The sequence below is a fragment of the Rana temporaria genome, chromosome 3 (genome assembly GCF_905171775.1).
Source record: "Rana temporaria chromosome 3, aRanTem1.1, whole genome shotgun sequence".
Taxonomy (NCBI): Eukaryota; Metazoa; Chordata; class Amphibia; order Anura; family Ranidae; genus Rana; species Rana temporaria.
Window position 1 is genome coordinate 335,119,052 of NC_053491.1, and position 23,375 is coordinate 335,142,426.

Genomic DNA, 23,375 nt, shown 5'->3' on the forward strand with positions numbered 1-23,375 from the left:
TTTTTCAAAAGGACAGCTTAAGCAAGCATTTAACTCTTGCAGTGTGGGGAGACCCTACTGGAAGTGTTGTTTTGTCACATTTCTGAAGATCAGCTTTAAACCAGCACAAATTACTGTCACAAGAGCTCAGATAGACAAAAAGCAATCAGTGAATACTATTTTTACAAAAAGAAAAGAAACTACAACAAAAATGACTGCAACAATGATTACATTCAGCTTTCCCTAAATGCCTCATAACGCAGTTTGCGTGCTTGAATTTTCTAAAATAGCAGGCTCCCTGGATCTGTGCAAGCATTCAATTTTACAAAAAAATTACTTTGTATGTCGTTAACGATCTATAATATGTCGACAAGTGTGGAAAACAATTTGATTCTATTTTTACTGACAGTTGAAGTTTTGGCAAATCTCCCATTACTAACCGATTAGTGTAAGAAGTGACTTCCATGCCAGCATTTTTAACAAAGTGTTGTTAAAATATGCATTAAGTGTTTTGAAAGTTTGACTGTGGCCATGCTTATGACACTCAAGTAGGGTTGCGCCGATACCGATACTAGTATTGATATCGGCTTCGATACCGAGCATGTACTCGTGCAAATGCGCCCGATGCTTGACCGGATACCTGGGAGTGGAGAGGCGCTCCTGGAAGTCAGCGAGTGGGAAGGGCGGAGAGGGAGTCCTCTTCAGGCTGACAGCATTTTGGCATCTAGATGTGATAAAGATAATTTGTTGAAGTTCAAGTGACTTAACGTGGCATGGTTGTTGGTGCAAGACGGGCTAGTCTGAGTATTTCAAAAACTGCTGATCTACTGGGTTTTTCATGCACAAACCATCTCTAGGGTTTAGAGGACAATGGTCCGAAAAAGACAAAAAATCCAGTGAGCGGCAGTTGTGTAGAATAGATGAAAATGCATTGTTAAAGTCAGAGGTCAGAGAAGAAAGGGCAGACTGGTTCAAGATGATAGAAAAGCAACAGTAACTCAAATAACTGTTCCTACCAAGGAATGCAGAATACTACATCTGAATGCACAACAGGTTGGGCTACAGCCCAAGAGAAGCAGAAGAGCTACAACAGCAGAAGACTACACCAGGTGCCACTCCTGTCAGCTAAGAACAGGAAGCTGAGGCTACAATTTGCACAGGCTCAACAAAATTGGACAATAGAAAATTGAAGAAACGTTGCCTGGCCTGAGGAGTCTTGATTTCAGCTGCGACATTCAGATGGTAGGGTCAGAACAACATGAAAGCATGGAACTATCCAGACTTGTATCAACGGTTCAGGCTGGTGGTGTTAGTGTAATGGTGTGGGGGATATTTTCTTGGCACACTTTGGGCTCCTTAGTACCAATTGAGCATCGTTTAAATGCTGCGACCTACCTGAGTATTTTTGCTGACCATCCCTTTATGACTACAGTGTACCCATCTTCTGTGGGCTACTTCCAGCAGGATAATGCACCATGTCAAAAAAGCTCCAATCATCTCACCACTGGTTTCTTGAACATAACAATGAGGTCACTGTACTCCAATGGCCTCCACAGTCACCAGATCTCAATCTGATACAGCACCTTTGGGATGTGGTGGAACAGGAGATTCGCATCATGGATGTGCAGTCGGCAAATCTGCAGCAACTGCATGATGCCATCATGTCAATATGAATCAAAATCTCTGAGGAATGTTTCCAACACCTTGTTGAATCTATGCCACAAAGAATTAAGGTATTTCTGAAGGCAAAAGGGGGTCCAACCTGGTACCAGCGAGGTGTACCTAACAAAGTGGTCAGTGAGTATATACTGAATCATGCCAAAAATAAAGTAAATCTCTCCTGTCAATGAGCTTCATTGCCTTAGTCAGGGCTTAGTTTGAGCTACAGCTAGGGCCAGGATTGGCTGAAATGGAGTTATTTTCTTTTTATTATTATTATTATACAGAATTTATATAGCGCCAACAGTTTACACAGCATTTTTCAAGGTAGAGGGGGACAGTACAATTACAACGCAGTTAAATACAGATAGAATAGGAGGGCCCAACTCATGGAGCTTACAATCTAAGGGGAGGGGGAGGTGGTACAAAAAGTAATAGCTGTGGGGGATGATCTGATGGAGGTGACTTGGGTACAGTTCTTAGGTGGAGGTGGGGTAGGCTTCCCTGAATAAGTGAGCTTTCAGGGATTGCCTAAAGGCGGACAGGGTAGGAGCTAACCAGACATACTGGGGCAGGGAGTTCCAAAGGATTGGAGAGGCTCTGAGGAAGTCTTGGAGGTGAGCATGGGAGGAGGTTAACAAGGGATCTAGAGAGCAGGAGATCCTGGGAGGAGCAAAGGGGACTATTTGGGAGATATCTATAGATGAGGTTGGTGATGTAGCTCGGGGCAATGTTGTGTATGGCCTTGTACGTTGGGGTTAGTATTTTGAATTTTATATGGAGGGGTAAGGGAAGCCAGTGAAGGGATTGGTAGAGTGGAGCAGCAGTCACCGATCAGTTAGTAAGGTGTATTAATCTAGCAGCAGCATTCATAATAGACTGAAGGGAGGATAGCCTATGTAATGTTAGGCCAGGACTGATATGTGTCAATAAAGTCAAACACATTTCTTCTTTTGTTTTCAAAGCTCATTTACTACTTCAAACCCAAGTACTCCAACTCTACGCCTCTCGCCCCTGTTTCACAACCAAAGGGTCCCGACTCCTGGGCAGTCTGTGACACACTAAAAGTTGTAGTACAAGAAATAGAAATTGAGCTGCTCAACTGTTAAAAGCCCAAGATAAGTTTGTTGATGTTACCCAGTAAAGGAAATCCATTAGGAGCTTAGCCAGAGTATTTACTACTTGTTAAGAATATTTTAACATTGAAATTCCATAGCCAGACCACAGGTTCATTTTGAGGTAGAACCTTAACCAAACTTTTCTCACAACGTTTATGTTTTCACTAGTGATTGAGCCTAGGTTCACACATTTGCAATCACATGCACATGTCTGTGTGATGCAAGTTCAGTCATATACAGTGGAACCTCGGTTTAAGAGTAACTTGGTTTGAGAGCGGTTTGAATTGCGAGCAACTTTTTTTTTTTTTTAATTCTGACTTGGTTTGTGAGTGCTGACTCGCAAGATGAGCAGAATTTAAGCTAAATATGCCTGCAGTACCTCATTTGGCCAGAGGTACGGGGGCGCAGGAGCCGAGAAAATCCGAACATTGGACTGCAGTACCTCATTTGGCCTGAGGTACAGGGGCGCAGGAAACAAGCTAAAGTCTCCTCTGGCCTTTTCGGATGTTTTTGGCACTCTCTGGCGCCCCCCCCCACCTCTGGCCACATTCGGTATTGCATCCCATTGAAGTCAATATGGAACTAATTATTTTTGTTTCCATTGACTTTAATGGGAAAACTCGCTTTGATATGTGAGTTCTTTGGATTACGAGCATACTCCTGGAACGGAATATGCTCGTAATCCGAGGTTCAACTGTAGTTGTATGGCTGAACTCGCATTAGATTCACAGGAAAATGAAAGTGCAGCCCCCCTCCACACTGAAATCGATTCGCATGGGTGTTTTCACCTATGCGATCGGATTTCTGTGCGAGTTCACAGTTCGCACTGCGAACTGTGAACCGAGCTGGGGGTGTCATTAACAATGTATTGACACCCGCAGCGCTGAACTGTCTGCAGAGATGCGATGCGGGAACCGGTGCTGTAATCGCGCTGGTTCCAGCATTGCTACAGTGTGAGCCAGGTGTAAGCAAGATTGGAAGTCAACTGTGTGAAAAATATTCGCCTTGGCCAACATCATTGAAAGAATTGCAAGCATAAAGGTGCCAATATTGGACAAAAACAGTTGTCTGTGGTTTCAGCTGTTTTGTGGTTTGAACAAATTTTAGATTTAAGACGTTAGTCTTAAGTTGGGGCCATATCAAATGGACGATCCTGTTAGAATCAAAACTTTGCCAGTGACATAACTGCCAAAATTCAACTTACATTTACTACATGACTAGCAATCATTTAAAAATAAACTACACGTACATTATTAAAAAAATATAAATTATACACATTATAAAAGAAAACAAAAAAACAAAAAGGCAAAATGAGAGGGGTGACAACAAGAGCTGCATGCAGATAAGCTTCATAAAACTGGTTGCCACAACCGGAACCAGCTATGCGGATTATTACAGGACTGCAGATTAGGCGAGTGTTAATGGGCTTTGGAAGTTTTCATTTAAATAATCTCACTCTGATTGTCTATAAGGTATTGGGAGAAGGGGGAGGAGGAGTATTTTTTTTATTTTTATTTTTTTAATATAGTCACAGTTGGGCTTTAAGCAACAACAAGCACCAGAGTGACCTGAAAATAGTGATAATAGAAGTTGAATTTCAAGGATTCAATGTTGCCGGCCATGAATGCAGCTAAAAACATACAGTGTTAGCAGCAATACTGATCGAATTTATTATATGTACCTGTTGCTTGAGGAGGTCATTCTGGGTTAGGAGTTCCTGGCGTTGCAGAAACAAAGTGTCCTCTCCAGAGGCAATGATTGAGGGTGAAGGAGGACCCAAGTCACGAAGTTTCAGCACTTCCTCAAGGGCCTAAAACAAGCATATTAACGTTTTCAGAACATTCACCAGCTTTCCTTGCAATATAAGTTATTCTGCTTTATACAATGAGCAGAGTAAAATACAATAAACACTGTACAAAATTCAATAACTCCTAAACAACTAGCTGAAAAAAATCTTTCACTAATTGCAGTAAACTGAATAAATGGGGGTCATATCATCCCAGAGTGGTACTAGGGATATGATGGATTGTAAAAGGTGCCACGTCCCGAAAATTGAATAATTAACAACGGTGGATTGGCTGATGGACTTTATGGGCACAACACGATTACGTAAAAAAATCTTAAGCTTTATTAAAAAGATATACAATATCATTTAAGAAAAATTAACAGTTAATAGTATAGCAAAACTATTCATGACAAAAACATTGAATCACAGTAAACACACCACCTAACAACCCATATAAATTAATATACTGAATTGAATGACACAAGGTCACCTTCTACGGTATAATATAGGGGTGCGTATCTTCACTGGCCTCACGATTCGATTTGATTAAGATTTCTAGTTTTGGATAGTTCGGGAGCAGAGTTAGTACAGCTGTCAGGTTTTTACTGCTGTGAAGATTGTGTTAAAACGAGTTGTGCATGGGCTGCCTTAACACAGAGCATGTTAACACATGAAATGCTGCACAATAACAAGTGTGTGGTAACAAAACACAGTCCATTGGACCAATCTGAATGGGCCATTAGTGTCTATGGTCAGTTTACTTTATTCAGTCGGCTGATCTCTCGTTCTTGGTACTCTCGCTGCTTGCTGGTGGAGCTCAGCTGGTCATGGAGGAACTTATTCTTTTGCTTCAGATCCCTTATGTCAGATTCCAGTTTCTGGATTTGTGACTGTGAACAGAGAAAACAGTACCTTAGATTTATTGCATAAAAGAAACAAATAACTTTCCAAGAATGTGGACTGGAAATCAGATCCCAATGTCCTTCTGGTTCAGGGAGTGATCTGAGCTTTGTGGTGTCCTTCATAATATGTAGGTGCTATATAAAGGACTAACATAAATAAAAGGATTGCGGTTTTGGCTCAGGAATTGCCAAGCAAGTCAGTCCACACACCACAAGCCTCCTCTGATTTAACTTCTGCTTAGATGGAATTAGTAGAATGGACACAGGAGGTTGCTTGTAAAATCCCGGGTCATATACAAGCCTATACACTCACAATGCTAATATGTAACAGATGCAATCATTGGCTGTTATAATTTGGTAGCGTACACCAAACACAAAAGTCACTGCAAACGTACCTTTTAGGTACATAGTGAAGGAGTTGCTGGTGACACATTTCCATAACAGACTTCTACATTACAGAAATAAATAGGAAAGCATCTCATTATTTCTACATTGGAAAATAGCTGTGCTCCCTTTTATAAGTCTTTATCATTTCTTAGCTGCCATTGTTTGGAAGACAGTTGGTGTCATCTAAATGACAGTTCACTCTGGCAAACACAAATTTTGACAGACACAAGCACTCGGGTTAACATGGGTGCATCTCAGATGCTTCTTGTAGCATTTTTGAAACCACCATCAAAGTGGCAGTATTAAAAGGTACAAGATTAAAAATGCTGCCATGAAATGTATAAGAGACACCATCTACCTGCCCAGGACTTGTGTTTTCTGACCAAGCATGTCTGCAATATACCAGAGCATCTCGTGGCTTAAAATCGCCATGGACAGTGATGCCCTGTACACGCGATCGGTCAATCCGATGAGAACGGTCTGATGAATTTTTCCATCAGTCAACCGATGAAGCTGACTGATAATCAGTCGTGCCTACACACCATCAGTTAAAAAAACGATCGTGTCAGAACGCGGTGACGTAAAACACAACGACGTGCTGAAAAAAAAACAAAGTTCAATGCTTCCAAGCATGCGGCGACTTGATTCTAAACATGTGTGGATTTTTAACCGATGGACGTGCCTACGTCCGATTGTTTTTTTTCTATCGGTTAGGTATAAATAACCGATGGGGTCCATCAGACCGTTCTCATCGGATTGACCGATCGTGTGTACGCGGCATAATAGGTGTGCGCAGGGGGTGTGCCAGGTGAGCCTGGGCACACCCTAATCACCCCATGCAGTGCAGATTTCCCCAAAGACCACTGCGCTACTGACACTGTCCACTGTTTTACTGACTGACACCATCCGCTGTCCTACTGACACCATCCACTGTCCAACTGACACATTCACTGACTCCGTTCAGGTTTTAAAATGTTTGTTTACTTGTATTTATAAGAGTGCGTGTGTGTGTGTATTTATACAGTATATATTATACATACACACAGGAATGTGCGTTTGAGTTTAGGGGTGCACACCCTAAATGCAATGGCATTGTTGCCTGCACAGCGGTTCACCTGCTGCCTGGAGGAAAATTCTCTATGGAAACACACGTATAGACTACTATCAACAGCAGCTGTTACATAAGGGTATACATATGTATTCACAGGGCCCCGCTTGTAAAGGTGAAGATTCAACAGACAATAGCGAAGGAAAATGTTAGGCACTTGTATTGAAATAATTCATGATTAATCCAGAAATAATTTTTATTTCTTTTACCTCTTTCTCCTCTAATTTGTCCCTAGCAAGAAGGAGCTTGCGGTCAAAATCTCTCTGCTTGCGATCTCTTTCCGCTTCCTGTTCACTCTCATTTTTGGTGGCTTGAGACAGTTTCTGACGCAGGGATGTGATCTGTAGCGACCAGTATAAGAACAATATATAGTGAGAATAGGACACTAATCTGAAACAATGTTTTTCAAGCACTTGTATAACTTTACAGATCATCCAGACTATATTATATATAAGGAAAAAAAAAATTGTAATTGTCAACAATTGTTATATCACCAAATCACAATGACTGCCCTTAGTTTTCAATCCTTGGTTTCTCAGACTCCTGTAGAACAGGTATCTATGCTCTACAACATTGGTTAAACTTAGAAACAAAAATGTATTAATCTTGGTCACAATTACCTTCCTACAGATTAGTTAATAATTAGGTTACATAAGAAAATAGCATCACCATAACTTTAATGCCAAAGTACCTTCTCTTCATATTGCATCTTCATAGAACGGAACTGCTGATCCCATTGCTTATTTACTTCCAAGAGCTGTAAGAAACATACAAGTAAGACTACATCAAGCAAGTTTAAATTTAATTTAACTAATGCAGGATAAAATCTAGGTCACTCATTAGATGTTATGAAGGTAATATTCATCAGATCTGATGAGGCTGTGATCTCTGTTTTTCAAGGAAAAAAAAAAAATCACACTGAGGCTTCCTTGTAAGAGTCATACATATGTGGTGCAAGTGATCCCAACCATTAAATACAGGTTGGACATTTTTGGCAAAGCCACAATAGCTATTCATTGCTTTAAAGTTCATAAACATCCAGTTCAGTGGTAGTACAGGTGCAAAATATTTTTGACCACGATTCATTACAAGAACACACAAACCTAACTTTCGTACAGTTGTCCTTTAAATGACTAACCCATCCAAGGGCCTATCCCAAAAATCTTCTGCATACAGTATGTCCAGATAAATCCAATTCCATGGGAATGGATGACATGACAGATGGCCTCTCTAAAGGAATGGTAGCGATTTAGTCTACACATGGGCAGAAGACTTCAGGACTGGCTGTAAAAGTTTCCAGGAGCAGTGGTGTGTCCTATTAGTATTGTGGACTCATGGGTACAAGCAGGGGTCAAGTCCTGGGAAAAAAAGTGTGGGAACTCCCACCCAAGATCCACTCCCCCACCAAAAAAAAAAAAAAAATGATACGCTCATATGCATAATTACTAAACCGCATGTTTTTTTTTCGGATCCACTGTACCTTAGTAATCCTTAATGTTACTGCCCGCTTCCTGTACTTCCGCAATGTCTCCTGGGAGCTTTTGTCATTGTTCCCAGAAGACATTGCGGAGGTCTGCCGCGAGTTATCGCGCGATTTAGAAAGAACTTGCTTAAAGCGGATCTCCACTCTAACGTGGAGTCCCGCTGATCGGCACCCTCCCCCCCCTCCGGTGTCACATTTGACACCTTTCAGGGGGGAGGGGGGTGCAGATACCTGTCTACAGACAGGTATCTGCACCCACTTCCGGCCCTACGATATGGGCAAAGGACGGGTTTTTTCCTTACCTTCCGTCCGTCCCCCGTTGTATGCTGGGAACACTCGGCTCCCAGCACACAGCGGGAGCCAATCGGCGGGCGCAGCGCGACTCGCGCATTGCACCGTAGGGAACCGGGCAGTGAAGCCGGAGCGCTTCACTTCCTGGTTCCCTCACCGTGGATGGAGGGGGGAGCAGCAGGGTGACGAGCGATCGGCTCGTCATCTGCTGCGATCACCGCTGGACTCCAGGACAGGTAAGTGTCCTTATATTAAAAGTCAGCAGCTGCAGTATTTGTAGCTGCTGGCTTTTAATATATTTTTTTAGTGGCACATCCGCTTTAAAGACCTCCGCAATGTCTCCTGGGAACAATGACAAAAGCTCCCAGGAGACACTGCGGAATCGAAGAAGTGACGGAATACCCGCACACTACCCGGTGAATTCATATACAGGAAGCGGCCAGTAACATAAAGGTTTACTAAGATTCGCCTGCCCCTGACAGTGACTCGAGCTGGGCATCGCCGTTTAGTGAAGGATTGGCTCGGGCGGCTCGGCTGCTCTCAGCTGCTCTAGTCCTGCAAAGGGAACTGCGTTCCTGCTGTGAAAAAAGTGCAGGAACTCCGTTCCCACGCGTTCCCGCAGGACTTGAGCCCTGGGTACAAGACCGTAGGGGGGTTGAGGAGTCATTCAAAGCACAATTGTATGAAAGTACAGTTATCCTTTAAGAGAGTCACACAGCCACCAGGGCACTATGGAGTGGGTGGGAATAGAGCCATGACACATGAGCAAATTGTAGAAGAGATTTGTTATGACTAAATATCTTTTTAAAGTAATCAAAAATGCGGAGGACATCCCCTGTTGATGATGAAATGCATTGGGCGGGGTTTCAGTGATACCATTTTTGCCATTTGGAGCACGTGAATGGCACTAGTTTTACAGGCAATTTACATTTTGTGAGTGCATTGGTTTTTTATCTTTTATCCTAATAAACAATATTTCACTATAGAAGGTTTTTCTCTATCGTTTTTTGTGCCGATTAAGTATGCTTGACACATGAGTACTTGGAGCCACGTGAGTAAAAGTGTTGCAGGATTTTGGGATGCTTGGAACCATTCATACCTGAAATATAGAGACAGAGACAGTGCCACCCATGACGCTAATGCCACAACGCATGTGCTGCCTGCAGAGACAGTGCCACCCATGCCGCCAATGATGTAATGTGCTGCAGACAGTGCCACCCATGACGCTAATGCCATAACGCATGTGCTGCCTGCAGAGACAGTGCCAACCATGCCGCCAATGGCATTATGCCATTGGCGGCATAGTGAGCACTGTCTACAGCACAATATGGCATTGGCGGCATGGGTGTCACTGTCAGCAGGCAGCACATGTTTTATGGCATTAGCGTCATGGGTGGCATTGTCTGCAGCACATTATGGCATTGGCAGGCGGCTTGGAATGGGTGGCACTGTCTGCAGCACAATATGGCATCTAGGGAGGGGCCAGGGGCGGAGCCAGGGTGGGACTGAAGGAGGGACAATGGGCGGGGCCAGGGTTGGAGCTGAAGGGGGCCCCGTTAGGTAGACTGTACGGGGCCCCATGATTTCTATCAGCGGCCCTGACTGGAATCACTGCAACACAGTCTTCTCACTGACCGTAATTCAATTTTTCACCAAGCAGCACATAAGGAGGTCACTTGTGAGACAAGACACCAATTGATCTACAATATCCAAAAATATGATGCAGAAACTGATAAATCTATTCTCTGTACTCTCACCTCTGCCCTCTGATGTTCCAGAATTTTCACCTTCTTTAACAACGGTCCACTTTGGTCTTTATTTGTAGGCTTTTCAACTGATTTGGCTGCCTGGAAAAACAAGTGAAAAGTTTGAGATACGCAAACTTTTGTCTCATAATATTGTCAGGGAAATTACTTTATACAGCTTTGAATTAATAATTATGGTTAGTATAGAGCAGTTTGGGCAGTTGTAGACATGCAAGGGGCCCCTGACATTTTATAGAGCAAACCTGCAATACGATTACTGATATTATTTACAGAAAAAGGAATATACAGAAAAAAAAATTAATACTGGATATACGAAATAAATTAAATTGCGTATATATATTAAAATTAAGTTATACAATCTGATGTAATATGAACCAATTTTTCTGGGCATAAGTGCCTGCTAGTATATTTGATGGCCAGAATGCCCTATTTTGTCGGCCCTTCTTAAACTAATCTTACTCTGTCATTTTGGGATGCCCACCATCCCTTGCTCATCAGAGGGCCCATATTATTCACAAAAGCAATCTAACAATTGGAAGTTTGCTTTAAAGTTTGTCTAAAGTTATTTTTATTTTTTTATGGTTTGATCAAATGAGGATGGTAACACTCTTATCAATCATTTTTTTCCGCTGCTTGCGTCTCCTTGGGGGAATTTTTTGTATCTCCTCTCCCAGGCAACACAACAGGAAGTACCGTATTTTCCGGCGTTTTATACTTGAAAATATGCCTCAAAACTCGGGGGTCGTCTTATACGTCAATACCTGTATGCAGAGGCTCAGTCAGACTACGAGCGTCCATTGTACAAAAGCCGCGCCTCCTTCTCATGCCATTCCGCGATAGGCGGAACACTCAGTTTCCCAGCAGAGCCTCTGTTCATTGTTCCGCCTATCACGGATGTCCTCTCGTCCAATGTTAGTACAGCCATCTCCCTTGCTGAGCTATTGTGTTCTTGCATACGAACGGCCCCCCTGCCAGAACAATTAGTTAAGTGCTCTCAGCTATTGGCTGAGAGCACTCATAGGGAACCAGTCGGCAGACCTTTTTGCGGTCATGAGCCGGTTTGCCTGCTTCTGTTGGATCGGCTGCCATACATACACGGGCCAAATGTCAATCGGTTTCTATTGAACTGGCCGATGCCGACTGACTTTTGTCCCATGTGTACTAGGCTTTAGAGTGCCCCCACTCTGGATGAAGGGGCGCTTTTGGACAGCAGCATTGTCTATCTGGGGAGGGAAGTGTTAGATGTACTAGCAGATTTAAATACATTAACAAATTGAAGACACACTTCAGCTAATACTTTTTGAACTGTTACAGCAAACAGTTTTCTCCTTCTGGGATAAATGTTTTATATAAATAAAAGCTGATAATTATAAGCACCCCTGCAAGTGTTAAATGGAAACAGACCTACTGGCTGGTTTACCAGATGAAAGTTGAAAAAAAGAAAAAAAGAAAACAAATGCGGCCATCATTTCGAAGAATTGGCAAGCTGTAATATGATAAGTGTTTAATTTTGGGTTTAAAACCACTTTAAAAAAAAAAAAAAAAACTGTTATGCACTCCTCAAAATAACCATGAAGAGAGTGGTACTATAAATGCCTGCTTTTTGGCCCGTTTAGTAATATGTCACTCTTTTGCGGAGCCCCAGACACAGGTTTGATTTCACACTTTCAGGTATGTAGAAGAGCGCACCCACCACTGGCTGCTGCACTTCTTGCTAGCATCCCCTACATCACTCTTGTGTCCTACAGTGACTACAGATCAGTAGGAGGAACCACAGTGACAAGTGGAGGGGACCAGCTATTCAACCAACTGTGTTCTGAAAACTCTGCTACAGAGAGAAATTTTTAGCATGTGGACCATTGGAGAGGAATGTGTAATACTCGTTTCTTTTTTGGGTCATGCTTTTTTATACAGTTGACCACCTGACAGGGTCACTTTAGAATATATAGCCAAGTATTGCAAATAGTTAATATAGCTCCATCATTTCCCATGGCGCTGTACAAATTTAAAGATACAAATAAGAGTTTTACACATAATACAAATCTATAGTACATTTCCACTGACAATTACACAGTGTTGCGTAAGAGAACGACAAAACACAATATAAACAGATGATTAGTCTGAAAGGTAAAAATGGAAGTTATTCTGTATTATGGATTTCCTGATAGAGATAACATGCTTAGTAGGATTGGATTTGATTACACACATATTCCGGTCCTTATGTTTGTTGGGCTAAATTTACCACTTTGTTTTAATCCAAGATAAATTCACAGGAAATATATTTTTACACTAAGGGTAATCATCTCTCATTCACTGATATAACAAATCCCAGGTATGCTGGACATCATTTGTTTTGTTCCATATTCTTAGGTTGCTCCGCCAACATCTTTGTTCTTATTTTTTGCTAAGGCATCTCTTGAAACAGGTGCAGCCAAGTCAATCCTTGATAAACTTGTCAGTGTTTGTCTCAGCTGGCTGGGAATGGATGCAATCAATTGCAAAAGGGGGTGTAAGGGGTACAGGCTCTACCGATATTGGCTGGGGTAAGCAATGCACAGGACAGGGACACCCAGGAACAGTCCAATCAGGTCTGTCCTGCACATTTATTCAGCAAGGCAGAAAACAAAAAGGGTTTCCATGCAGGAGGGCTTTGTACATCATGTCCCTAGCATAAAACAAACAAAACATCTGCCCATCTGAGCCATTAACTAAACTTGGTTAGTTCCTGGCTAACAGGGTACCCACCCTAGTAGGTTCCCCAAAACAAACATGCAGCTCTTGTGCCTTTTTAGTGTTTGGTCAGCAGTCATCTTTTTCAACCAGCAGCAGGCTCCAACAGCTGAGAGAGTAAAAGAATGGCCCTGAGCGTTAGCCACTTCATATACAGCGGGTAAAATAAGTATTGAACATGTCAACATTTTTCTAGGTAAATACATTTCTAAAGGTGCTATTGACATGAAATTTTCACCACGTCCCAGTAACAACCCAAGAAACCAAAAAAAAAAGAAAGTTCAGAAATTAAGTTATGTATAATAAAATGGAATGATACATGGGGAAAAAAATATTGAACTCATGAAGAAAGGGAGGTGCAAAAAGGCATGGAAAGCCAAGACACCAGCTGAAATCTATCAGTAATTAGAAAGCCCCTGGTAAGTGCAAATTAATATGAGCTGGTTCAGTCTCAACTGATGGCCTATAAAAAGGTGTCTCATTACCAAGGTGATACCTCTCATGATGGGTAAATGCAAAGATCTTTCTCAAAACATTCACAACCTTATTGTTGCAAAACATACTGATGACATTGGTTACAGAAAAATTTCTAAACTTCCGAATGTTCCAGTGAGCACTGTTGGGGGGCATAATCCGGAAGTGGAAAAAACACAATTTCACAATAAACCAGCCATGATCAGGTGCTCCTCACAAGATTTCTGATAGAGGAGTGAAAAGACTTATCAGAAGAGTTGTCCAATAGCCAAGCTTCAGAAAGACCTGGAATTAGCAGGTACAATTGTTTCAAAGAAAACAATAAGTAATGCACTCAACCGCTATGGCCTGTATGCACCCTCACCACACAAGACTATATTGCGAACATCACGGTGTGGGGCTGTTTTTCAGCAGACGGTACTGGAAAACTTCATATCATTGAAGGAAGGATAAATAGGAAAAATGTACCAATACATTCTTGATAAACATCTGCTGCCATCTACCAGGATGATGGAGATGAAATGAGGGAGGACATTTCAGCAAGACCATGATCCCGAACACAAAGACAAGGAAACTCTCAATTGGTTTCAAAGAAAGAAAATAAAGCTACTAGAATGGCCCAACCAATCACCTGATTCCAATAGAAAATCTATGGAATGATCAAAAATCAGAGTTCATAGAAGAGGCTCACGGAACCTTCAAAATTTGAAGACTGTTAGCCAGATTCAGATACAATTGTGTATCTTTAGGCTGGCGTAGCGTATCTCCTATACGCTACGGCGCCGTAACTTTGAGAGGCGAGTATGGTATTCAGAAAGATTAAGCGCCCGAAGTTACGGCGGCGTAGCGTATAAGGGCCGGCGTAAGCCCGCTTAATTCAAATATGGAAGATGTGGGCGTGTTTTATGTAAATTAAGTGTGACCCCACGTAAATGACATTTCTAAAGAACGGCGCATGCGCCGTCTGTGAAAGTATCCCAGTGCGCATGCTCAAAATTACGCCGCAAATAATCCATGCTATCAACGTGAACGTAAATTACGTCCAGCCCCATTCACAGACGACTTACGCAAACAACGTAAAACGTGAAAAATTTGACGCGGTTCCGACGTCCATACTTAACATTGGCTGCGCCATCTTTTTGATGGTTTATCTTTATGCCTGAAAACACCTTACGTAAATGGCGTATCTTTACTGCGACGGGCGTGCGTACGTTCGTGAATAGGCGTATCTCGCTGATTTACATATTCTAGGCGTAAATCAGCGTACATGCCCCTAGCGACCACCGTAAATAGACAGCTAAGATACGACGGCGTAGAAAGACTTACGCCGCTCGTATCTTAGCAACATTTAAGCGTATCTCAGTTTGAGCTCACGCTTAATGTTACGACGGCGCGGATTCGGAGTTACGACGGCGTATCTACTGATACGTCGTCGTAACTGTACCTGAATCCGGCTATGTTTGTGTGGAAGAATGGGCCAAAATCATACGTGAGCAATGCATGTGACTAGTTTCTCCATACAGGAGGTGTCTTGAAGCTTCCATTACCAACAAAGGATTTTGTACCAAGTATTAAATACATTTCAGTTAATACTTTTTCCCTGTGTCATTCCATTTTATTACACATAACTTAATTTGTTTTGGTTTATTTGCAAGTATTTATTGCATGGGTTGTTTCTGACATGTGGTGAAAATTTCATGTCAATAGCACCTTTAGAAATAGATTTACCTCGAAAAATGGTGACGTGTACCATACTTATTTTACCCGCTGTATATAAAGACCTGGTGACAACGGAGATTAATAATGAGGTCTGTCTACAGGCAAAATGTGAACCTAGGAATGGAGGTTTCATCCTTCCCAAAGCTCTACAATGCCTTTAGGCTCCAGGATCCAGCACAGGATATAAGATTCTGAAAAAGCAAAAATTTTTGTTTTCTCCACATCAGCCATAAACACTCAAGTCAAATATAGATATTTACACTGCTTGCATAAAAAACATATTCCATGATGTACTAATGAATACATTACAGTGTGTCTTTTACATCTAGAAGTTTAATTTTAAATGAAACCAGTACTAAGAAAATAACATCTCCTTCTAAAAATGGCAGTTGCCTGGCTATCATACTGATTCAGTGTTTTTATTATTGTCTGAGTAACTGACCTGTAACAAGTATGCACACAGGAGTTCTGACTTTACTCTGATGTTGTTTGATGCATGCTGTTATAGGCAGTGTCTCAAAGTATTGAAGTCAGAGATAGCCAGGCAACTAGTATTTTTTAGAAAGAGGTCCTTTAAGGACAATAAATACCAATCAGATAGTCATACTCCTTTGGATTCACACAGGAAGGGCACTTTTAAGGTTATTACCTGTTGATGTGTGGCATTCTCTACCTTGCTGATGTCCTCCCCTGCTGGTGTGATATTATTTACTGGTGTCTTTCCTTTTTCTAGAATTAACTTTCTGAGCTCCAGGTTTTCATATCTTAAGGGAGGTCAACCAAACAATGAGGAAAAAAGAAAAAGGCCACATTGTACAATTTATAAAGTTACATAATCTAGTCAGGTTTAAAAAAAAGCACACATGTCCATCAGAGCCGGTTCACACAGGGGCAACTTAGGATCTGACTTGAAGTGGCCCCAAGTTGCGCAACATGTCAAATTACATTGAAGTGAATGGAGCCGTCTTAATGTACACTACTGAAGTCGCTCCGACTTCAGAAAAGGTTCCTGTACTACTTCAATTCTGACTTCTTGGCGACTTGTACCCATTGATTTCAATGGAAGTCGCCTCCAAGTCGATCCCCTGTCTTAACTGAAGCAACTTTCCAGGAAGTAAAAAATAGTTTTCTCGGCAAACCCCTCCCTCCCACAGAGCTCATTACTCTTTGATTGGCCACTGGCAAAGTCCCCTGTCCTGGAGGTGACTTCAAGTCGCTCCAAGTTGCGCTGTGGTTCACGCTCAAGTCGCGCTGAGGTCGCCTCGCAAAGTCACGCACAAAGTCGTGTTGCCCCTGTGTGAACCGGCTCTCAAGGTTAGCCAAACAGAAATTAATAAGATAAAAACACCTTGCAGCATAACAACCCAAAAACTCACTGATGATCCAGAGGAAGGCATGAAAAAAAAAACCTAAGAAGGTGTGATCCAATTAGCTCTTACAGGAGAAAAACATGGTTCAACAATCACCACTGTTATTCGCTGATATAATTAATTCTGTAGGTTTAAAGCTAAAGCCAAATTACTCCTTTGTAAAAAAGTGAAGGTATACTATTAGTTCAGTTCAACAAGGTGCATGACACCTTCTGGACTTACCTCTATTATTTACATCTGACAGGTTTATAAAACTCCAAGAGCCCAATGCTGGACCCATTGGTCTTGGCATATTCAACAGAAGAGTCGCTGCAGCCATTATGCCTGCCTCTTCCCTCCTCCTGCCCAATCACAGAAGCCTTTGTATTATGTGAACTCGCTCATTCACAAAATACAAAAGCTTCTGTGAATGGGCAGCTGAGGGAAAGGGCAAGTATAGCTGCCATGTGTGCTTTTCACCTCTCACAGCCCGAGTGTATCCTCTACCAGAGTCATAAAGCTGTCATATATAAATAATAGAGATACATTCAGGAGGTGGCATGCACCTCATTGGACTTATAGTGTACCTGCACTTTTTACAAAGTGGCTGAATTCCTGGAATTCAGATTTAAAAACACATCCATCCCTTTTGCGAAGCATAATCTACTAAATCAGGTAGCGCCAGCTCTTGTGCAAGTCTTTTATTCATTTCCACTCTTACTGTAAAGAAGTCTGCACACATTTTTAGTATTTCTAATAAACAGCAGTAGATTAGGTAAGCTATGGTTTACAACCAGTCCAAAAATAACCTATAGCCAAAACCGCAATAAACAATTGCATGACCATGCTGGAAATATGTACAATAACGTTGTGGTAAAAATGTACCATTGTTAAAACTGCCCTTCCCTGACAAAACTCAACAACCACAAAAATAAGTTGCCGGTGAAAGAGTCTCACAGCTTTTTAGTGGATTGGAGCTGCTCAGAAGGGAAGTATGACATTCTTGCTATTAAATAAAATACCTTTACAATCAATTTAAGAGGACAGTTTAGATATGAACATGACTTGTTCTTCTTGACCTATAAATACGCCTATACTTCTATGAAGCATGGGTCTCGGAAAGAACTGGATGACATGGCTACACATGGTGCCTCTTACCTCAAAGCTTGCTCAACCTGGCTCCTTTTGTTCCAGTCAACCTCCAGTTTAGATCTTAAGTCTTCATTCTCTTTCCCCAGCTGTTCACACAAGGTCTATAAGATGCAGAATGAAATCACACTTCATTACAGACTTGAAGTGAACTTGAGTTACTGATTGAGCCTGACTTCCTCTAAGCCTAGCCATCAAGTCAAAAATCAGTCCCTATAGCAAAAGTAAAACAAAATCATAGAGCGGTACAGAAGAGTTTTTTTTGGCTAATAAATAATAAATTTGTGTTTTTTCATAGGCAGGACTTTAAATAGTAATATAAAACTTTCATTGCAGCAATGGAGTATATTGTGTACAGATTTCATAGGCATAAAACAGTACAATAATGGTACTACAACCAGTGCCGGCCCAAGACATTGTGCTGCCTGGGACCAAGAATGAAATGCTGCCCCCCCAGAAAAAAAATCACGCCAACCAAAAGGCCCCCACATTCATTATTTTATATCATGATAACTAAATGGGACCCGTCATGGCTCTATACATGTATAAAGGAGTATAAAGAGGACCTGTCATTGCTCTATACATGTATAGGAGTATAAAGAGGACCTGTCATTGCTCTATACATGTATATAGAGGACCTGTCATTACTCTTTACATGTAAAGGAATATCAAGAGGACCTGTCATGGCTCTATAAATGTATATAGGACTATAAAGAGTACTTGACATGGCTCTATACATGTATAAAGGAGTATAACGAGGGCCTGTCATGGCTCTATAGATGTATAAAGAGAACCTGTCATGGCTCTATACATGTATAAAGAAGTATAAAGAGGACCTGTCATGGCTCTATACATGTATATAGAGGACCTGTCGAGACTCTTTACATGTAAAGAAATATAAAGAGGACCTGCCATGGCTCTATAAATGTATATATGAGTATAAAGAGGACCTGTCATGATGTATAAAGGAGTATAACGAGGGCCTGTCATGGCTCTATAGATGTATAAAGAGGGCCGGTCATGGCTCTGTACATGCATATAGGCGTATAAAAGGACCTGCCATGGCTCTATACATGTATCCAGGAGTATAAAGGGATCTGTGAATTGCCGTCAACCACAATGTCTTTTGCGCAAACTAATCAATGTACGCTAATTGTGTTTTTTTTTCGGTACCAAAAATATGTAGAAGAATACATATTGGCCTAAACTGAAGAAAATCGTTTATTTTTCTAAATTTTGGGGATATTTATTATAGCAAAAAGTTAAAAAATATATATATTTATAGCACAAAAAATAAAAACCACAGAGGTGATCAAATATCACCAAAAGAAAGCTCTATTTGTGGGAAAAAATGGACATCAATTTTATTTGGGTAGCGGAGCTGGCGGAACGGGCTGGTGGGCATCAGTATGCTGCCCCCCTAAAAGTGCTGCCTGGTACCCATGGTACCTCCTGGTCCCATCATAGGGCCGGCCCTGACTACAACAGTCAACATCATGTCTTAGGCAGGTCTATATAAAGGCCAAAAAAGAAAAAAGGAAGACACAAATGAATCCAGCTTTGTATTTATTAATACATCATAATTTTTTTTTTTTTTAAGTGCAAGCAGTGTAAGTACCTACATTTTAGCTGGTTTTAGCCTTTTGCAATCCCTGTAAAGCTGAGCTTATAGTGTGATAGGGAGAAGCAGCAGAAAGAGCCAATCTGTTCTGACAAGGAGCATACTGATAGGAAGAGAAAGCATAATGACAGAAAGATGATCTTATGACCGTGCCGTTTCTCCTTCATTGTAAAGTCAAAGACTGGGGGCAGAACTATGATAGCCTGGGCTCATAGAAAGTGGCTTGAATGATGCTAGCTGTTATTCGACCCAGAAGCCTGAAGACATCTACTTGTGGAAAAAAAGTAATGATAGGGACATAACTGGATTTTTTTGAATGGAATGTGAATGGAGTTCAGATTTAACCACTTAACCCCCGGACCATATTGCTGGTCAAAGACCAGAGCACTTTTTGCGATTCGGCACTGCGTCGCTTTAACTGACAATTGCGCGGTCGTGCGACGTGGCTTCCAAACAAAATTGACATCCTTTTTTTCCCCCACAAATAGAGCTTTCTTTTGGTGTTATTTTATCACCTGTGCGTTTTTTAGTTTTTGCGCTATAAACATAGTGTGTCACGGCACTTTGAAGTCTGTCATCAAAAAAAACCCAAGGGGATGAAATTTTGGGCTATACAAAAATATAACCCACATTGGCGAGGAAGCCATAAAGTGAGGGAACTCAGCAAATCTGAATCCCGTTGGATTTTTGAGATCAAGTCTTTATCGCCCAATGGCTTAAATATCGATTTTGACCTCAATTGCTTTATTTCAGATTTTTGATACAATATATATTTTTTTGTCAGGTTCTATCATTATCTGCGAGCCACTGGACTCATGGGTATCAATTGATTTTATATATAATATTTCTATAGTATTTTTATACAATCTAATTTTAAATTTTAACTAATATAGTATATGGGATATGTATATGGATATATTGTGTATATATATATTTTCACTATTAACTCGATTTTATCATTTTAATGTGTATAATCTCTACTTGTTATTACAATGGCCTGTGGTTGGTTCTAGCCTTTGTGTATGCAAAGTAGGATTATTCCTTTTTAACCACCAGAGGGAGTGGCCATAAGTGTATGCTAATTCACACTTTTATGTTTTTGCTCAGTGATGTCAATCCCTAATTTTTAATAATTTTTAATAATACTGTGGATGTTTTTTATCGTAAAGATTGTTTCATTAAAGTTGGTTAATGTATTGTATCAAATCCACTTTGGTTTCGATGCCGCAATGATGTAACATGTTAGTGTGCTCTCCCCGATTCGCTTGCTCCCTGTCACATGTCCGTCCTGAGCACTATAAGTTTGGCCGGCATTGCTCTATGGACATTACCCATGATTAAGTCACGTGGCAAGTGACGCAACGCGTGGGGGAGGAGTCTGCTGTACGAGATCTGTCGGAAGTTCCCGAGTGAGGACCTCTACACTTTTCGTTACCGAGTGGCTTGATTCAAAGAAGGGGAGAGCGTGAGTGGATCGGCGCATAGCATTGGCAGCGGTATTGTCGTGTCTGGCTGTATTACACTATTGTGTTTCCCTTTTTCTTACATGTCCCACACCTGTTGTGGTGTATTGAAGAGGGGGGCTGAAGCCTGTTTTTTGCACCATCGCTAATGACCAAGGCTGTGTCGTTGGAGCTACTGAAGTGATTTGAAGCTGAGTATAAGATACCTGTTTCACAGAGCTGTTGTATCCAGTGACACTCTCACGCTGCTGCTAATCAACATTGTTTAACCCTATTTTACCATCTACTCTACAGGGACGGTATTCTGAGATTGAGTACTATTTGATGCTCTGAATTAATTAGCTCTGTATTAATTTATTAATTAATTTCTATACACTAATTATTTTATATATATTTTTTTTCCTCATCTATATATATTTTGTGTGCTTCACCCCACTGTGGCAACAGGACTAATCCCCTATTCAGGGTTTTGAATTATTATCATAATTGGATTGATCTTAGTAAGGTATCACATAAATTAGTTGTTTTTAGCGCATATGTTTATATTTTTCACATTTTGTTGTTTGGTTGGTAACCTGTTTCACATACTGCAGCTTTTTACATTTATTTATTAATTGTGTGGTGTATTTTGGATTTAGTAGCGCTGTAGTTTATCAGTTATATAAACAAAAATAGTGTGACAATTTAAAAAAAAATTAATACTTTTTACTTTTTGCTATAATAAATATCCCCCCAAAAATATATAAAAAAAAACTTTTTTTTTCCTCGATTTAGGCCGATACGTATTCTTCTACATATTTTTCGTATATAAAAAAAAAAAAAATCGCAACAAGCCTTTATTTATTGGTTTGTGCAAAAGTTATAGCGTTTAGAAAATAGGGGGTATTTTTATGGCATTTTTATTAATATTTTTTTTTTTTATAGAAATTGCGGAGATCAGCATTTGTTTTCGGTACTGCGACATTATGGCAGACACTTTTGACACATTTTTGGGACCATTGGCATTTTTATAGCGATTAGTGCTATAAAAATGCATTGGATTACTATAAAAATGCCACTGGCAGTGAAGGGGTTAACACTAGGGGTGGGGAAGGGGTTAAGTATGTTCCCAGGGTGAGTTCTAACTGTAGGGGGGGTGGCCTCACTAGGGGAAATGACTGATCTTCTGTTCATACATTGTATGAACAGAAGATCAGCATTTCTCTCCCTGACAGGACCGGGAGCTGTGTGTTTAAACACACAGCTCCCGGTCCCCGCTCTGTAACGAGCAATCGTGGGTGCCCGGCGGCGATTGCGCCCGTGATGCACGGGGTCGGGGGCGAGCGCACACCTCCGGCGGTGCGCACGTGCCTCTAATGGCCTGAGCGAGAGCCAACGTTATATTACGCGCTCTCGCGCAGGGCAGCCGACCTGCTGCCGTAAAATGACGGCGGCTGGTCGGCAAGTGGTTAAAACATAATTAAAGCAGAGATCCACCCTGTATTTTTCGAATTTGGCCCCCGAAGTTGCTGATCTCATTGCCTGAAATAAAATATTCAATGTTTTTTTTTTTGTTTAAAGCATTTTACCCTTTTCGGTCACTAAAAGCTTTACTTCCTCTGTATCTCGCCAAGCCGAGGTATGTAATTTCCGGCCACCCAATGGCTCTTAGGATATGTGTCATCAATCCCAGGAGTCAATGGGCAACCTGAAGTGTTCACACTACGCAGGCACGAGAGATTGGGAGGTGCACGCTGGGTAGCCAGCTGCACCATTTCCCAGAAGATACTTGGAGCAGCCTTTAGATGCCCACACTACGGATAGACGCTCACTGGATCTGGAGGGTACAATGAGTACAAATAAACAAATGAAAAAAAAAAAAAAAAGTCTTCATATGCAGCATATGCCAATTGAGATTGCATAAGCTGCAACTATCACAGGGGTGAGCTAAGAAAAAAAAGTATGGAGCTCCGCTTTAAGTAAGGTTTGCTTAGAAAGATGATTGCAAGTCTCGTGTTATAATGGGCTGACACAACTGCTTACAGGAAAATGAATGGAAGACTACGAATACAGAGGTGACAAGTACAAGGTCTTCCTAGCTCATTGCTTATTTTGGCAACTTCAACTGGGCTTTCAAGTATGACTGTACAAATGATTACTATTCATTTGCAACATGGCATTATTATGCTTGAGTGTTTTCTTAATTTTCTACCTGTAATACCGATGTCCTCATCTCATTCTTGTTCACTTTGCTTGCCAGACGGTTAAACTCCAACACCATGCGGCTGATGTGACTGAGAAGTCGGTTATGGTCAGATTCTTCTGCGAACATGTTCAGTGAACTTTCCATACGCTGCAGGTGATGATGTAGGTTGTCGTCTTCATGGTGCACAGTCGGACCAGGGTCCTGAT

At 41.3% G+C, this 23,375-nt stretch overlaps 1 protein-coding gene across 2 annotated transcripts in view; it reads right to left on the bottom strand.

The window, feature by feature from the left end:
- TNIP1 (TNFAIP3 interacting protein 1) overlaps positions 1–23,375 on the bottom strand; it is a 117,704-nt gene that overhangs the window by 17,113 nt on the left and 77,216 nt on the right. The window contains exons 6-13 of one of the 2 annotated variants that reach the window (XM_040345048.1): positions 23,176–23,370; positions 17,910–18,004; positions 16,052–16,166; positions 10,471–10,560; positions 7,631–7,696; positions 7,149–7,280; positions 5,304–5,432; positions 4,438–4,566 (exon numbers count right to left, since the gene is read on the bottom strand). In XM_040345048.1, coding sequence (XP_040200982.1) covers positions 4,438–4,566; positions 5,304–5,432; positions 7,149–7,280; positions 7,631–7,696; positions 10,471–10,560; positions 16,052–16,166; positions 17,910–18,004; positions 23,176–23,370 — 951 coding nt within the window. The remainder of the gene's footprint in view (positions 1–4,437; positions 4,567–5,303; positions 5,433–7,148; positions 7,281–7,630; positions 7,697–10,470; positions 10,561–16,051; positions 16,167–17,909; positions 18,005–23,175; positions 23,371–23,375) is intronic. The other variant, XM_040345049.1, reaches the window with a different exon arrangement.